The 15,982-nt window shown below is 38.0% G+C and overlaps 1 protein-coding gene across 2 annotated transcripts in view; it reads right to left on the bottom strand.

Moving 5' to 3' along the window:
* Positions 1–1,624: 1,624 nt before the first annotated feature.
* The window catches only part of MAP7D2 (MAP7 domain containing 2), a 77,846-nt gene continuing 63,488 nt past the window's right edge, over positions 1,625–15,982 (bottom strand). For both annotated transcript variants that reach the window (XM_085211040.1, XM_085211046.1), the window contains exons 9-17: positions 10,452–10,684; positions 9,937–10,063; positions 8,469–8,673; positions 8,235–8,339; positions 6,937–6,990; positions 6,324–6,402; positions 5,405–5,591; positions 3,426–3,705; positions 1,625–3,259 (exon numbers count right to left, since the gene is read on the bottom strand). In XM_085211040.1, coding sequence (XP_085067166.1) covers positions 3,456–3,705; positions 5,405–5,591; positions 6,324–6,402; positions 6,937–6,990; positions 8,235–8,339; positions 8,469–8,673; positions 9,937–10,063; positions 10,452–10,684 — 1,240 coding nt within the window. In that variant the 3' untranslated portion in view covers positions 1,625–3,259; positions 3,426–3,455. The remainder of the gene's footprint in view (positions 3,260–3,425; positions 3,706–5,404; positions 5,592–6,323; positions 6,403–6,936; positions 6,991–8,234; positions 8,340–8,468; positions 8,674–9,936; positions 10,064–10,451; positions 10,685–15,982) is intronic.

The following is a 15,982-nucleotide window of genomic DNA, read 5'->3' as shown; positions in this document are numbered from 1 at the left end:
AAGATCTGCCTCTGCCAGGCAGAGCAGCAGTCTATATCAGCAATAGCACAATCTGTGCAATCACAGGAGAGCAGATGATCTCCTTTCCTGGTCCTTTATCTCTCTAGATGAAAATGCAGCCTCAGGGTCTAGATCCACCCATTGCTGATGCTGGTCTGTTTGGAAATGAAGGTGCTTGGAAGCCAGGGGTGCTGCTTGAGGCCTTTGCAAGGCCTGAGACAAGCTATGGGTGTCACTTCCCAGAGCAACTCCAAGGAAATTGCTGATCCTAATCAGTTACCACGATGCCCCATTATCTCGCATGTATTATTTATTTGTGCATTAGAAACTTGCTAATAGTTATTCTAGTGATTGAAAATAGATCTGGGAAAAGATGGTAGCAGTGTCAGATTCTTCTTGGTGCTTAAGGCAGCTGCATTTGCATCAGTCCATTGTGCTGCATTAGCACTATGTATTACTAGCAAATGTTACCTGCTAAGCTAACTTTTTGAAGTAATGCAGTTCTCGTGTTTTAGTCTGAGTTCTGCTTCAGTCATTCCCTCACGCCTGGTCTGCAGTTCACCTGCTAAAAGTAACCTGGAAAAAAAAAAAAAATCCTTTCACCCACTTATAAAAATCCACTTAAGGATTGTGGCTCCAGTTTGTTTTCTTGCTTCTTCTCACAGTGTGATACACAAATGCTTGACTGCAGAAAAACTCCACCAGGGATGTGTGTGAATCCTAAGCAATCATTCACCAGTTTCAGGACCACTGCTAAATGAAAAACGAAGCTCTGGGCAGAGCTGAATCACAACAGCAAACATTTGTACTGATGCAGAGAAGTTGTATCATCTAAAACAAAAAGTGGAAGTGAATGAATCCCTCAACAAACAGCACTTGCTTCAGATATTCAACCAATTTTTTAAGGCTACACATGAAAGCAAATGTAAAAGGAAACAATGCAAGGTCTTTACAAATACTGACTTACCTCGTTTCCTTTAAGCTTAGTAAATAGTTGAGTGGACAGGTCACGAGTGATTTCAGAGCTGATAAGAGCAAGATGAATTGTTATAACGGAAAATATTAATATACTTTAAAAATAAAAACAGTCTGGATATAATTTTAAATTTTCAAAAGTTATGATTTAAAAAAATGTATTTGCCAAAGGTTTTTCCCAACGTTTCAGTAGACTATAAATAGCAGCTCTAAGCTACTGGTATGTGCATTTAGCTTGAAAAGAACATAGATGTACAAACACCCTTACAGAACAGACCTCACACACCCAGTAGAACAGCATCCAATATCCACGGATCCCAAGTTCTCTTTCTCATTTGCCTTCCCACGTAATAGCCCAGAGAGCTGAAGCTGAGGCTGCAAGCCCCAATAGCATTTAAGATGCCACTGATTGGAAGCCCTCAGCTTACAGCTCTTCTGCTGATGGTCTACATTTCTTCTATGTATTGACAAGACCTCAGAAAGCAAATCAGTGCACGGCAAAGGAAGCGACGTGAAATATTTTAAGGCACTGAAAACCACTCATTCATTCACTATCGCTCATTTTTTCAGAAAACATCTCAGAATAGATTAACGCATAGCTGCTTTTAAATCTGTCTTACTAGGAGCAAAAAAAGCTAAGAAACAACAGTTAGATTCATAAATGAAAATGTATTTCACCTTTGTACATGCTATACATGTCATGCAAATAAAGAAATCTACATGTTATACAATGACACCATAATAAAATATCATGTGACATTTGTCAAACACAATGCACCACAGCAAAACAAACAGTTTGGTTTTGTTTTGTTGGTTTTTTATTTAAGAAATAAATGTAGGACTAAATTGGAAGACACGGTACCATGCTACAGCTTACTGCACAGTCAAAAGAAATTACTTTTTCTGAAGTACACCAATATAAACAGCCAGATTGCTGTAGGAATGCTTTCTTTATACATTGCACATGATTCTATTGGTTACTTCCCCATTGCTGGCTTCAAGGAGCACAAGAATGGGTCTACAACTGAGCTCAAGATACACTTGGAACTCCCCTATGTGTAAAAAGAAAAATAACCAAACAAGCCCAGTTTTCACTTCTTTTTTTGTTGTTAGTTTCCAAAGAGAGCAGTATTTATAATTTATTTTTATAAGGAGCTGGAGAAAAGTGTCCTCAAAGCAGCACATCATCTAGCATATAGTTATCGTAGGTTACCAACAGAAATAAAGTTACCACTGTATGGCACGTAATGTCTTACACATGATACAGCTCGATGTGGATTTTCCCATACAGATGCTTATAGGATATTAAGTAGGCTAGCAGTGCTTGCTGTGTGTCTCCCAGCCTTTGTATTTCTGCTGCAACTTTCATATGTTATTTTGCTGCCGACTGTATCTTGTTTTGTTGAGCCTGTAAGGAAGACAAAACACTTCTGCACGTGACAGAAAGCCTGCTGGTATTAACCAAGTGTCTGCATCTCCAAAGGTTATCGTGTTACCTGACCCCCCGACATACTCACTTGCATCTACTACAGTTATACTATAATATATTAGGGATTATACTCAGCATTGTGCCTGCATTGTTTACAGGTGTTACACAGGTATGTTTTTAAACACATAATTCATAATCACTCCAGGACTATTAATATTAACCAGTAAGTGCCACCAGTGACTAAAACTGTCAACATCACCATTACAAGGTAACTCCACACTCTGCAGTCAGTAAGAAGGTTCTTTCACTCGCAGTAGTTATCCAGTTTTAAGCCTTTTCAGCTATAGCTTTGAATTATATGCCTGCATCAAAGTTGCCAATAATTCCTTATTAAAAACAAAAAAAGAAGATAGGCACAGAACCAAAGTACAGCGTAGTATTTCTTTTCAGTGCACTGTAGGCAAACTTCATCGCTATTTACAATAAAAAGATGGCTAAATGGATGCATGATAAAATTAAGGAGGAATGATCTTGAAATTAAATGCACAAGGAAAATCACAGTGAAGTGTTCAGATGCATTTTAAATTAAAAGAAAATAATAAGTGCTTCGCTAGCAGCTAAAGCTCGAATTCTAATGCATACTCAGTCTTCCCTGAAACCATCGAGGTTCTAGATCACTGTTTTCCACCAAAAGCAGCCAGTTAGTCAACATATTCTCTGGGAAGACAAAGTTTTATTCGGCTCTGATTATTTGAAATCCAGTGTTCAGGAATGCAGAAGCTTTTTCAAGTGACAATTTCATGTTTTACCGCCAGTAGTGTCACAAAGACATACGTCCTCCACAGATTGCTACCTCTGTCAATTGAAGAAACAAGAGAAGAAAATCAAGTCAGCTATGCAAGTTAAGATCATATGTGAAAAGAATTAGAAAGCTGCTGTTTACAACTGCTTATTATTCTGCGAAGCTCATGAGTAATCACACGATTTATCACATCTAAAGATATTTATCGCACTACTGTACCTTTATCTGTTCTGCCGAAAAGCGAGGTTGTCAACAGATTGAATTAAGTGTATTTTCCTGTCCTGGACTGTTAAATCCCTCAATCAAGTTTTTGTTACAGTCATCAATGCTAATAGTATCACTGGACGTCTTAGAATAAGTAGCTGGGCCTGTGAAATCCAAGAGATCTTCAAGAGCCTTGGCATTGCTTGTCCCATTTTGGTCGAAAGAAACACCGGGCATGAGTTCATTCATGGGTGAATATTCAGGGATAGAGATAAGTTCTTCTTTTGAAACAGGGCTATAAAAAGATATATGAAAAGAAGATGCAGAATAACAGCTGTGTAGATTTTCATTAACCAACAAATTAATCTTCTGACCATTGAAGAAATACTGCCTATCTTTGAGCTAAGTGCAGTGAGCTTTTTACCTGGAATATGTCCCAAATCAAGCAAAATAATGATAAAAAAATTACTCTGTTCAGAATGAAAGATCATACTTAATCTGTATTTCTTAAAAATTAAGATTTGTGGTTTCTCCGCGACATGAACATTCATTTCCTAAAAGCCCACATTTCTAATAGTTTACTGTACTGAATTTACTGACTCCCCTCAGCATCTGCACCCTTCCATTATCTAAACACTTAACTGCACCTTACAAATTACCATCCTGAACCTGCAATCATATACCTACAGCCCATGCATTTCACAATTTAAATAAAAAATCTATTTCTTCATACTTTGTAACAGCCACAGAAATCCAGAATTTAAGAAGCACTGCAACCAGCTGATGCTTTGCAGAGACTATAAAGACAAGGATGTTTCAGTTTGAAGAAGAAAGTCAGAGGGAGAATTTCACTACAATTTCTATGACCACGTGGCTGAGGTGAGAGCAGAACTACTGCGCATCAACTCCGAACTACTGTGCATTAACACTGAACCTTGGTGGTGCACAGTGATACTAGAAAGAGATTGGGGTTAACAAAGATCAAAGAATATCATTTATCTCAGGGGGGCTGAGCTGTAGAATCTGCTGTCAGATGAGGTTGTGGAAGCAAATAATATCAGCAGGTTGAAAAAGGAGTTAGATAAACTCATGGGAAATAGGTCAATCAGCAGATATTAGTCAGAGCAAGATGGACTTCCACCTTCCAATATCCATAACAGAATACTTCTGTGTCGTTTTGGAATGCACTAAATTCAGGTTCCCTCACCAACCACTTTTTCCCATTGATGCTCCTTGAAACAGAACAATGGTCTAAAGGAACTTTTGGTCTGTCCTGCATTTATGCATATTTACTGAAATACTTACACACTGTGAGAAGTTAGTAAGTTAATTCGGCTTGTTAATTCAAGAAATGTAGAATAAAAATTCCACACTTAAAATTCTGAGCTAACTTTCCCATAGCGGCCTTAAATCACCAATTTCCTTCTTACCTGCAAATCCTTCCACCAAAATGCAACAGTGTTTAATACCTAGGACATTACTTACTGGTATTCATAGACCGTTCCAGTTAAACACGATTTTTAGAGCCTAATTTCCTTTATTCTGTTTGTAGGGACAAGCTTGAAGAGAAAAGCATGTGCATCGTAGCAGTGCAGTCTTGGAACAAACAAAAAATAAACTGTGGCATCTGAGCAATATCTGCAGTACCCACATCTGTACAATATCTACAGATGCTGCTTTCACACAGTATGGCATTTTGGATTCTGAGAATTATCTGAAAGGTTTGGATAAATTTGTATAGAATCTGTAAGTAAGAACAGTAGGAAGACTTTTAAGTTCCCCTGCCCCTAAATACACGAAAGTGAGAGGAAGTTCAGGCTCGTGTCCAAAACAACCACTCTGCATCTTAACAGATTTGGAACATACCACCAACACCACATTGTTCCCCACATTGTGAGGTTGGGGAGAAGTAAAGGAATACCAGCAAACGAAACAGGAAAGTGCATGTGCCTAGTATAAATTTCACAATTTCTATTGGTAGTTACTGTCTGTACCTCACATCCATAGACTGAACCTCATCTGTTGAATCTTCCATGCTGTTAGATTTCCCATCTACAGCTTCCAGCTGAACAAGTCCTGGAACTGACTTCAGTCCATTAGCAACTACATCTGGAGAAGGTACTACAGAAGCAGTACTCTCTAAGCTTTTACTTTTCAGGCAAGTTGCCAGCCCATTGATTTCTATAAGAAAATGATAGAAATTATGACAGTAATGATATCTTTATTTAATCATTTTTCAAACATCACAAATGCTTTTAAATTACAGAGTAGAAAGGAAGACTGACAATGCAGTGGGACTCTGTTTCATCTCTGACTCACTGTATTATACTTGAAATCCTCCTTTCCACTCTAAAATTGTGCTTTATGCCCAATCTTTTGAATTTAATGAAACAGGAAGAGTATACATAATCTTTTTTGTCATGTACTAAAAGCCTTAACCTGGGGAAGTAACCAAGGTATAGATAAATGCTGCAGATATACATATATATATTTAACTCAGGCTTAAAATACATATGCTGTTTTCATCAAGTCAAATTAAATCTTATTTTCATCAAGTGAGACTTGGAACAATGCTATAAAAAGCTTGCAAGCTTGACTGTGAGCCAAAGAAAATTCTACCCACAAAACTCAAATGCAGGTTGCGGCAGGCAAACCAATTAGCAGACTGGAACTTCTCATTTATAGAAATGCTATGTAAGGTACTAAATGGAGGACAATCATTCTTCTGCTTACATGGCAAAACAAAGTCTCTCACTGAGACTCTCATTCAGTCTCCAGGGTCTGATATTTGTGGCTGACACAAACCTAGCTAATCTTTTCCAGAGAAAACCTAAGAGCACAGTGCTCTATCTGAGGAAAACTCTGAAATGAACTAGTTATGAAAACAGGTAAGAAAAATATGGTTAGTTTTACCTGGCTGGTTAAGAACAAGGGCTTTTGGTTGCTTTTCCACATTCAAAGTTGATGGTATCTCCAGTTTTGGCTCTTCCTTCTGCAGTCAGGGAATAAATCAAATATATTAGACAAAATAGTGTAAACTTCATGGAACCAACTGTGCTCAAAATGTATGGCATTGCTCAGGGCCAGAGGGTGGTCAAAGTTCATCAACAGCAGTAGAGGATTTTTTTTCATTTAATGTTAGGCAGAGGTTTTTTTATTATTATTATTTATATTTTAACTTCAAAAAGAAAACAGTCTGTGGAAGTAACTGAAGGAATAGTTTTTTAATAGAAAACTTACACTGTAAGTGAAATCTTAACTGTCCATCACTTCCTAGCTGGAAACAACTGCCTTGTTCTCAAGACCTACAATCCTGGTAGGCCTAACACGGAGAGCTTAGTAACTACGTTCACTGGCTGGTACAAAGCAGAGATATCACAGCAGCAAACTTTGCTGGGTGTAAACAGACCTAACCTATGTAACCTAAGTACACCTATGACAATGGAAAACGCTCAGGTTTAATTTTCATATGTGAGTTATTAAAATAAAGACAACACAAATCCAGAAACCAAACACAATTTCATACCTTTATTTCTGGTGTTTCACTCCTCCTTGTTCTCTTCATTATTTCATCTATTCTCTAGAAATCAAAATAAATTGGAGGATGAGAAGGTAGGCAAAATATTTAACACTGGACTGGTAAAGGAGAAAAAAAAAGTCAATGAAAGTCTTGTCAAAACCTCACCCTCACCTGTCCTCAAAAAGGGAAAATAAATAAGAAGGATTAACATAAGAAAGAAAACAGCTGGAAGCTGGCTTTCAGCATCAGGGCACAAAACATGACCTTCTCACTAGATGCAATTTACAGACAAACATTTTAAAAAGACATTGGCAGTTTTGAGTTGTGCTCAGCTTTGGAACAAGACATTTTAAAAAAACAAACAAACAAACAAAAATAGCCATTACTTTCATCTAGCTGCCTTTTCTATTTCCAAACAGTTGCTTTAAAAAACATAGGTTTTTGGAATGGAGGAGTAGAATGAAGTATCTGAGATCACTCTTTGCTGGAATTCTGTATGGTGTTACTCTAAAATTCTTTTTTTTCTTCTTTGTTCATTAAAAAACAGCAACAACAAACTGTTCCAGTAAGCCCTGCTTCTTTGCACTACCATGAAAGGAAACTATTTCACATGTAAAGACACTTTGCTTTGGTATTGCAATCTACAACAGCAACATGTTTCCAGCTCAGTGGTAAACAGTTAAAAATAACACATTAGAATAACATATATGGAAGCACCTTCTATAACTAGAAAGAGGCTCAGCAGCTCTGCAGCTGTTCTCTCTCTTGCCACAGAGCTGTAGGTAAAGCTATGCAGTTCCAGCCATTTCCTTGTGCAAAAAATTGTGGTAGAGAGCCCTGCTGCCTCTGCACAATGTAACCAGAGACAAGCCAGGTGGGAGGAAACCTGTTTGTTAATCTCATTAACTTTCTAAATTAAAAACGCCGGACTTTTGTTGAGTAAGTTTTAAAAACAAAGTCACTCGTTCCTCAAGAGCCTGTGATGTCCTGGGTTGGGTGGCAATGCACGTTTGCCTTGCCATGCCATTCTCTATTTGTCTTAGGCATTTAACTTTGTGGTTACAGGCTAATTCTGTGTTTGTTCACTGCTTAGCACAGAGTCATTTGCCTCAGGCTGTTCCACTTTGTTACAAATACTGATGTAGATGTCCCCCTAACTTGCAAGAAGCAAATACTAAATAAATCGTAAATATCAGTTTGTAATCCCTTCAGATTATTATTTCTGGATACTACTAGGTACTTTCTGGGTTATATATTTAAACAAGAAATGAAATAATTATCTTAAATGAGACACAAATACCTACCTTCTTTCGCTCCAGTCTTTCTTGCTCAATTTGCTGCATGATTTGTTCCCTTTCAAGACGAAGTTGCTCAGCTGCCTCACGGGCTTTGATTTCTGCTTCTTCCCTCTAATCAGAATGTGTAAAATACAATAAGTCCATTATTTATTTCAGGTTAATTACTATATAGAATAAATTCTTTATTTATATGTACACATAAATGTATGTATACATACACATTTGTGTTTGAAATGATACCTGTTTCTCAAGTTTGGCTTGGAGCTCTTTTTCTTGCTTTTCTTTCAGCATTTGTTCTTCCTCAGCTCTCCTCTTGGCTTCCTCTTCTGCCTTTTTCCTAGCTGCTTCTTCTTCGCGTCGTCTTTCCTCCTCTTTCTTACGAGCCTCTTCTTCAAGACGAAGTCTTTCTTCTTCTGCCTTTCTCTTCTGTTCTTCTCTTTCAAGCCTGCAAAAAGAAAAAATACTGATATGTTTAAAAGGTTTCATCTTGTTTAGCATGAATCCTACTGTACATATGATATATAATGAGCATTAAGTAATTATGCATCAGTGCACATTTTCATGAATATATCAAGAATATAACTAAAAGTTGAGAACATGCCCAGAATTCAGGTTAATATCAAAGTTTTATTCCAGTGTTTTCCTTATTGCATAAAATACCTCATAGAAATTATACTTTTTCTTAGGAAAACGAACAGACAAACAAACAAAAAAAAAAAACATTTCCAATCTGATTTCCAATAGGATATAAATAATGTCTGTAAGATTCAATAAAAAAATAAAAAAATCCCTTTTCCTCTGTACTTCATTCCCAGAATACTGGAATATATAAACAAACATATACTTCTGTGCTTACTTTCAGCTGAAGATAAACAGATTGGACAAGTAGCAGCAAACAGAATACAAAAAACACAGCAATGTGTTCAAAAGAGTGGGTCTATCTATTCCACCTATGCTGTTCATAGGCCTACTCAGGGACAGCTTATTCACTATCAGATTCAAGAGCTGTTCTGACAACTGATCATTCTTGTCCTTGTTGCAGATGTGGGAAATATTTCCATCAGGCTAAGCTTTCAGACACTTCTGATTTTATTTCCCCCACATTCTCAGTAAGAACAGACACAGTCCCAATTTAGACATGCACAGTCAGTGCTTTAATATTAGGGAATGAAGCCATGAACTGTTTACATATGCAACTAGTGCTGAATATGAAGAACAACCCAAAGGCTTGCTCCTGAAACAGAGCCAGAAATTCACTGTTTATTCACAGCAACCTTCAGTTGCCCACACTCCTAAAGCCCTCACCTGCCTGTGATAGGGTTGGGCAGGGAGAAAAACTTCAGGGTAATGTTTTGAATAATACAAGCCTTGCAGTTTAAGGCATATATACTGGTACTTATATGTGAACCAGTAAAACTAAAACTACCTCATATACTTTTACAAAGTACTACATACTGCAGAGTGGACATACCTAACTATTTGGATGGTTATAGTTTCTTCAGGCTTCTTGAAGGGGCACAATTATTATTTTCAAACTTCCCTAGTCATAAGGACTGCCAATGACACTAATGAATTACAACTACAAATATAAAGAAATTAAAATTTAAATGTAAGCTCCTGTATTGATTCTAAAAATACCATTTTGAAGCTTCTTCAGTGATACAGGTTATATTATTAGCTAATAACTTTCACGAATCAATGGAGATACCTCTCCTGTTCTTCTCGCTCCTGTCTCTCCCTCTCCTCTTGTTCCTTTTGGAGGCGGGCCTGTCGTCTTTTTTCAGCTAGAATTTTTGAAGCTTCTTCTGCATCAGTTGTTCCTGCTGTGATCTTTCCTAGGAGATGATGACCAAGGATGGAAAGTTAGAGAAGGAGCTGTGAAAGTGCCCAGCGCTTACTCACCGACACAAAGGCTAAAATGAGCCTGGTTCATGCTGTTATGCCACTTTCACTTTTCAAATGCATATATCAGCATTTTCAGCAGACAGAACATGGCATAGGTGAGGGCATCCCTGCATTTCAACATTTTCACATTCTCATTAACTGACGTTTTCCTTCACTGATAACCCAGGTAAAAACCATACATAGCTGCTTCCGCTATGTACTTTCACACATACTCATAAATCCATGGCCAAAGAGATTCACAAAAAGAACAGTTCATTGCTGTTTGAAATCCTCACGGGCCCACAATACTTCATAATGTGTTCCCTTAGAAAGGCTCACCTTCACTACTTTCTGGCTTTCCTGCAGCAGGCACATGCTTTTCAGAAGCCACCTGGCCTGCTTCTTCAGTGCGTGCTCCCGGGGATTTTTGATGACTGACATTTTCTTTCTCCTTATCTGCTTTCTTTTTAGGAGTTTCCTGGTTGAGATTAGAAGTGGCACGATGCTTCACAGGAGAAGCTGGATATTGTTTGGCATTTTTAGGAGACTGAGGATAAGTCTTTGAGACTGTCCTGATGAGCAAAAAAAAAAAAAAAAACATGAATGTTTTTTACAATGATTCCATGTTGTACCAAGTTCCATCTTTACAAATACCATTCTTCCTTCTTGTGTCTGTCTATATTCGAGTATCAGGTTTTTTTGTACACTGCTGTATAGAATCTACCTTGATATAAGCAATCGGAATCTGAAAAGCAGGGAATTGGCAAGCAAGTTCAAAATGATTACTGACTCACTTAATAAGACCAATAATATCATCCAAGCTGTATGAAAGTAGTCATGGACAACCTAAAAACAATTATTTTCATAACCATAACCATAGCCATTCCATAGCTATTCTCTACTCTGCCCATCTCAACATTTAAAGCAAAGCTACGACCAATTATTACCACATACCAAGGTAAAGCCAAGCACCGCAAGAGAGAGAACCAACCAAATCATTCCACAATCCACTCCACTAGTTCAACTAGCACAGTTGGTGCTTTCATCAGCAGCAGAACAGCAGGCTCAAGGCTCAAAGCTGCACTAGTGGTGATGGCAGGGCACAGCAGCAGTGCTACTGATACCTCATTTGGCTCTGCGTACTTTAGATCGAGTGACAACCCTGAAATCAGTTTTGGCACAGTGAAAGGGTAAGAACTGTTGGTAGCGTGCAAATATTTTCAGTGAATAAGAGATTACAAGGAAACAAAAAACCACACACAAACACCGTTAAATATTTATATAATACTGGTAACAAGAACTAAATACTTCTACCATTTAGAAGAGCTGGGCTGCATGCCTTAATGTTTTGGAGGTTAAAGAGATTACGATCTGAAAAAAGTGATTTATGTGAGTCTCATTAGAAGAAACAACCCTACATTAAGGAGAGCATTACACAAGCAGTTATAACCTTCCTTATGAATATATAATTATGTGTTATTCCTTATCACTTTTTTTAATCTGCACAATACACAGTTTCAGATACTACAGCATATTTTCTGGACTGTACACACACTGGTAGACCACACACATGAAAAGTATGGACAATGGTTGAAAATTAATGGATGAATGTGCAAAGATTTGTTTAGATTATAGTATTGTGAGGACAGAGACTATTATAACTGGAACATGATTTGCATTACAGAGCAGACAATAAAAATCACAAGTCTTTCAACTCTCTCTCAATTCATGAGCTCAGAAAAATAAAGGGTTCTTTTCCACCGTATTAAAAGACACTAAAAGACATAACAGAATATAGAGAGCTGATTTAAAGGTGCACAATTTGTGGGGAAGAAAAGTCTGCAGAGCACTGCACCGCCTGTACTCTCTTGCTCCTGTGCAGAGCCCGTGGCCTGGTAGAACAGCAGCACTCAATTAAATCTGAAGTTCAGCTCAGGTATCCTCTGCCCTCAGGCCCAGGGACTCCCTGTAAACCCAGCTTCTTGACACTGCTCCTCCCTTTGGCTAAGCTGTGGGTACACCTCTGCCTTGCATCCCAGTGATCCAGAGGTCCTGATTTGTCCTTCGTCCTGAATTATTGTGAAGGCTTTGTTGGCTATCACTGGGCTCCTGTTTGACCCTGGTTACCAACACCTGACAGGCCCCTGTCACCTGTTCTGGGTGCTGTGGGATGGGGCTCAGTGTGTGCAGTCCCCACTGCCACTAACAGTTCCTGGATTGCCCTGCCTTGAAAGGCAGCCCACTTCTGCTGCTCCTTGACAGAGGCAGGCTTTGGAAAATAAAAAAAAAAAGATGAGTCAGTGTTTCCAACTCTTGCAATGAATAGCAGTGAGAGAAGTTGGTAACACTGGCTGGTGTTAGTCTAGCCTGTCTTCAGTTTCCTCTTTGGGATACAGATGGATTCCCAAGCCCTTCTAAAGACAGAGGCACAGATTTCAAAGTCCTACCTATATGCATACATATAGGTCTCACATGCATGCTTCAACATCATATCATGTCCTTTCATAAAAATATAACACGTAAACAGGAAGCAAACAGCTTTTTTCATCCTTCTCCAGAGCACAAATAATGCTTCTTGCCAATCAGACAGGTTCTCAAAGCATAGTTCCTTCTTGCGGCCCTTTCACATTCCTGACTTTACCACGTATTTCCTACATTGCTTTTTACTTAACTTGTTGTGACAGGAAGAGCAAAATAGTCATAACTAAGGCTGACTCATTTTCAGTAACAGCACAGACATAATTGTTCTCTAATAAAGACACGACAATCAAATTGAAGCTGGTAGGAAGGAATCTAGCCATGACAGCTATGAATCCTAGACTGCATAGGAATTAGAGCACTGTATAACTTGCTTGTGGACAAGAAAGGTGCTAGATACACTGAGTAAAATACCTTTGAAATTTAAGACCTACAAGATTTTTTTCCTACGGCTCTTTGACAATAAGAAGAAGTTAAAGCAACTAAAAGGGAGAAGAATTTAAAGCATTTACTACAAGGACAGCAGCAGTGAAGCATGAAGAGTTAAAAACTGAGAAAGTCTATTAGGAACAAAAAATCTTTTTTCCTTCAGAAATTTTATACCATTTACTCAGTGTCGAGTAGAAATTATTAAATGAGCACTGCCTTTCTTCCTTGTATTTAAATGTATTGCCAACTTAGCATCTTTAACATTCCTGAACACGGGCAGAATTGTTACTGGAAGAAGCTTTCACTCTACTGGTATTCAGATTGATGCTACTTTTTACCAGAAGAGACAAACCTGATTTTGAAGACAGAAAACAAGATCATTAAGGCAAACTTGCTTGCACAGGGATCTAGATAGATTTTTAAAGTAGTTTTGCCTATGGATAAAAGGAAGGGGATGCAATTATACGCTACAGGAATACAGGAAGCATACATGATGAAGATTAATTAATTAAAGGAGACTCCTTTAATTATCCAAGAAAAAAAATCCAAGAAGTGGCAGCACATCAGCTGTCTGAAAGTTAGCTCCTCTCAGTCACCAGATTTTACAGGCGGATGCAGAAGCACAGGGAGCCTCTTCCTCCCAGCAAGAAGTCTCAGCTTTGTCCTCTCACCCCCATGCTGATGGCAGCAGCTGGTAAGGAGCCATTCACATCATGACCCCTAAACACACTGCACAAATCTCTATTGGGTCTAAGGATCCACAGGTGCTTAAATTACAGTGGCTTTTTTTTTTTTTTTTTTTTTTTTTTTTCCAATTAAAGAGAGGCAGCAGTAGCCCATACAGCAGAAGAACATCTTAGGAATAGCAGAAGAGGAGTTCAGAGCTTACTTTAGCTAAGCACACAAAGTAAAGTACATGGAGTACAAGACGAGTCAGAGGTCACATCCACTTTTGTCCATAAGCAGCAAGATCAGCATGCTTTCTTCAAAAGCCAGGTACATGACAGGTCATCTGTTACAGCACCTAAGCAGGCTAACTTTAAATTAAGAGATAAGCAGCAATGCAATGCTGCATTTCCTCCCACCCCCTACCCCAAATCTGCCTATTAATTGACAAAAGCTCTGCTGGAACCATACTGAGGACTTTCATGTTCTCAAACTTGCTGAGATTGCTCTGATCAAAACGCCATTCCTGGATTCTGACATTTTCGCTCTTTTATCTGTGATATTTTCTCAAAAGCATTTATTTTACTTTCAGTTTTCTTTTTTCTTTTTTCTTTTCTAGCCAAGGACAGGTTCATTTCTCTTTTAGATTTTTTAAAAGAGCACAAACTCAGACCAGGTCTATTGAATGCTGCTATTTTCTTTCATAGCTGCATTACTACCAATGTTTTCAAAACCTCCAGTTGGCCCATCCTGTAAGTCAGCTGCTGAAGAACTCAGAATAATCCAACATTTTATCACTGTTATCTTTCCAACACAGAACAAAGATTGAGAAAAATAAATGCAGTAGATATCAAATAAAAAAATTAAAGATGAGTTAATGGGGGACATAAAAGCTATTTCTGTGAGATACACATGATACACATCTTTCCAACAGGCCATTTTTAAAACTCTTTAAGATCTGGGCATTTTTGTTCTACCATACATACATATTTAATCACTATTCTGTAATTTGATTGCCCACATGTATTTTGAAGACAAAGCAATGTCCCAGTGGCTGCAGTGGAACACTGCCCAAAAGAACCAAGTTACAAGTTCAGTTAGTGCAACTGTCAGCAAAGCAGTGGTACAAACTGGGAGCTGGAATTAAATGAGGAAGAGCAGAGCTGCATTCCCATCTTCCCTTCCCCCTCTCCCTTTTTCTCCTCATATAAGTGAGATAATGGTTCAGCAAAATCACCTAATGTAGAGTCTTGTCAGAGCTTTCCATTTTTATTCACTTATCTGAAGGCACTTAAAACTAAACTCTACTTCCTTGATTCAGTCAAGTTCCATTGATTTCAAAGGGACTATTTACCCAAAGACACGTGAAGGACACAGGCTTTATTGCTTTGCCAATCTATAAGATAGGACACTTACCTAACCCTCTGAGGGATGCTGCAAGAATAAACTGATTAGTGTATGGATCTTTGAAGGTGAAACAATCAGGAGAAAAAAAACACAAAATCCTGGTATTATTGACTAAGTAAAAGCTTTGAAGAACAGAAGCATTTTACACCACCAGTATCCAACAGCAACTGTTTACAGTTTGTTTAATTTTTAAATTAAAGAAATTGTCTATTTTCCCAGCTCCAACTCACTAACAGCCATCACAGTCAACTGATCTGTACTGCATTCAAAGCAATACTTTCACTTTTTTTTTGTGTGTGTGTGGCATTTCCTGATAATATACTTAGATTTTGCCATCATTTCAATTCCTCCCTTGCTTATAAGTATTCATACTCCTTAACATACATATTTCTTTCTCTCTCCTTCTGAGGTCAGCATTTGCTTATGCATTTTTCTTGGATGTTACATTTTGCACAGATTTTTATTTTTTTATTTTTATTTTTTAAATTTCCTCTCCTTCTTTCTCACTGAAATTTGTATTTTCACAAACATCTTTATGTACTTATTGCAAATCTATCCTGCCATCAGTCACTGTCTCTATTACAGCTTTGTAGTCTCGTCTGAGCCTGTCTCAGTCACTCCAGCATGACAAAGAGAGCTTTCTAATTAATAAACAACAAAACAAGATAGAAAGAAGACATGCAACTACCACTCACAAACCAAGATGATGATTGAAAATAGCTAACAACTACAACAATACCAAGCAAACTGGAATGTCGAGCCATACGTTTTTAAGAAGAAAAATGCATACAGCTAACTACCACCTAAATCATAGCCCACGCTTGATTCTTTACTCAACAGCTTTCAAAGATAAGGTGCTATGCAGGATCACTAACTACTAATGCTGTTGA

This window comes from Meleagris gallopavo, chromosome 1, assembly GCF_905368555.1.
Source record: "Meleagris gallopavo chromosome 1, MGAL_WU_HG_1.1, whole genome shotgun sequence".
Lineage (NCBI taxonomy): Eukaryota > Metazoa > Chordata > Aves > Galliformes > Phasianidae > Meleagris > Meleagris gallopavo.
The sequence above is the reverse complement of the archived record's forward strand: the minus strand, read 5'-3'. Positions and strand labels throughout refer to the sequence as shown.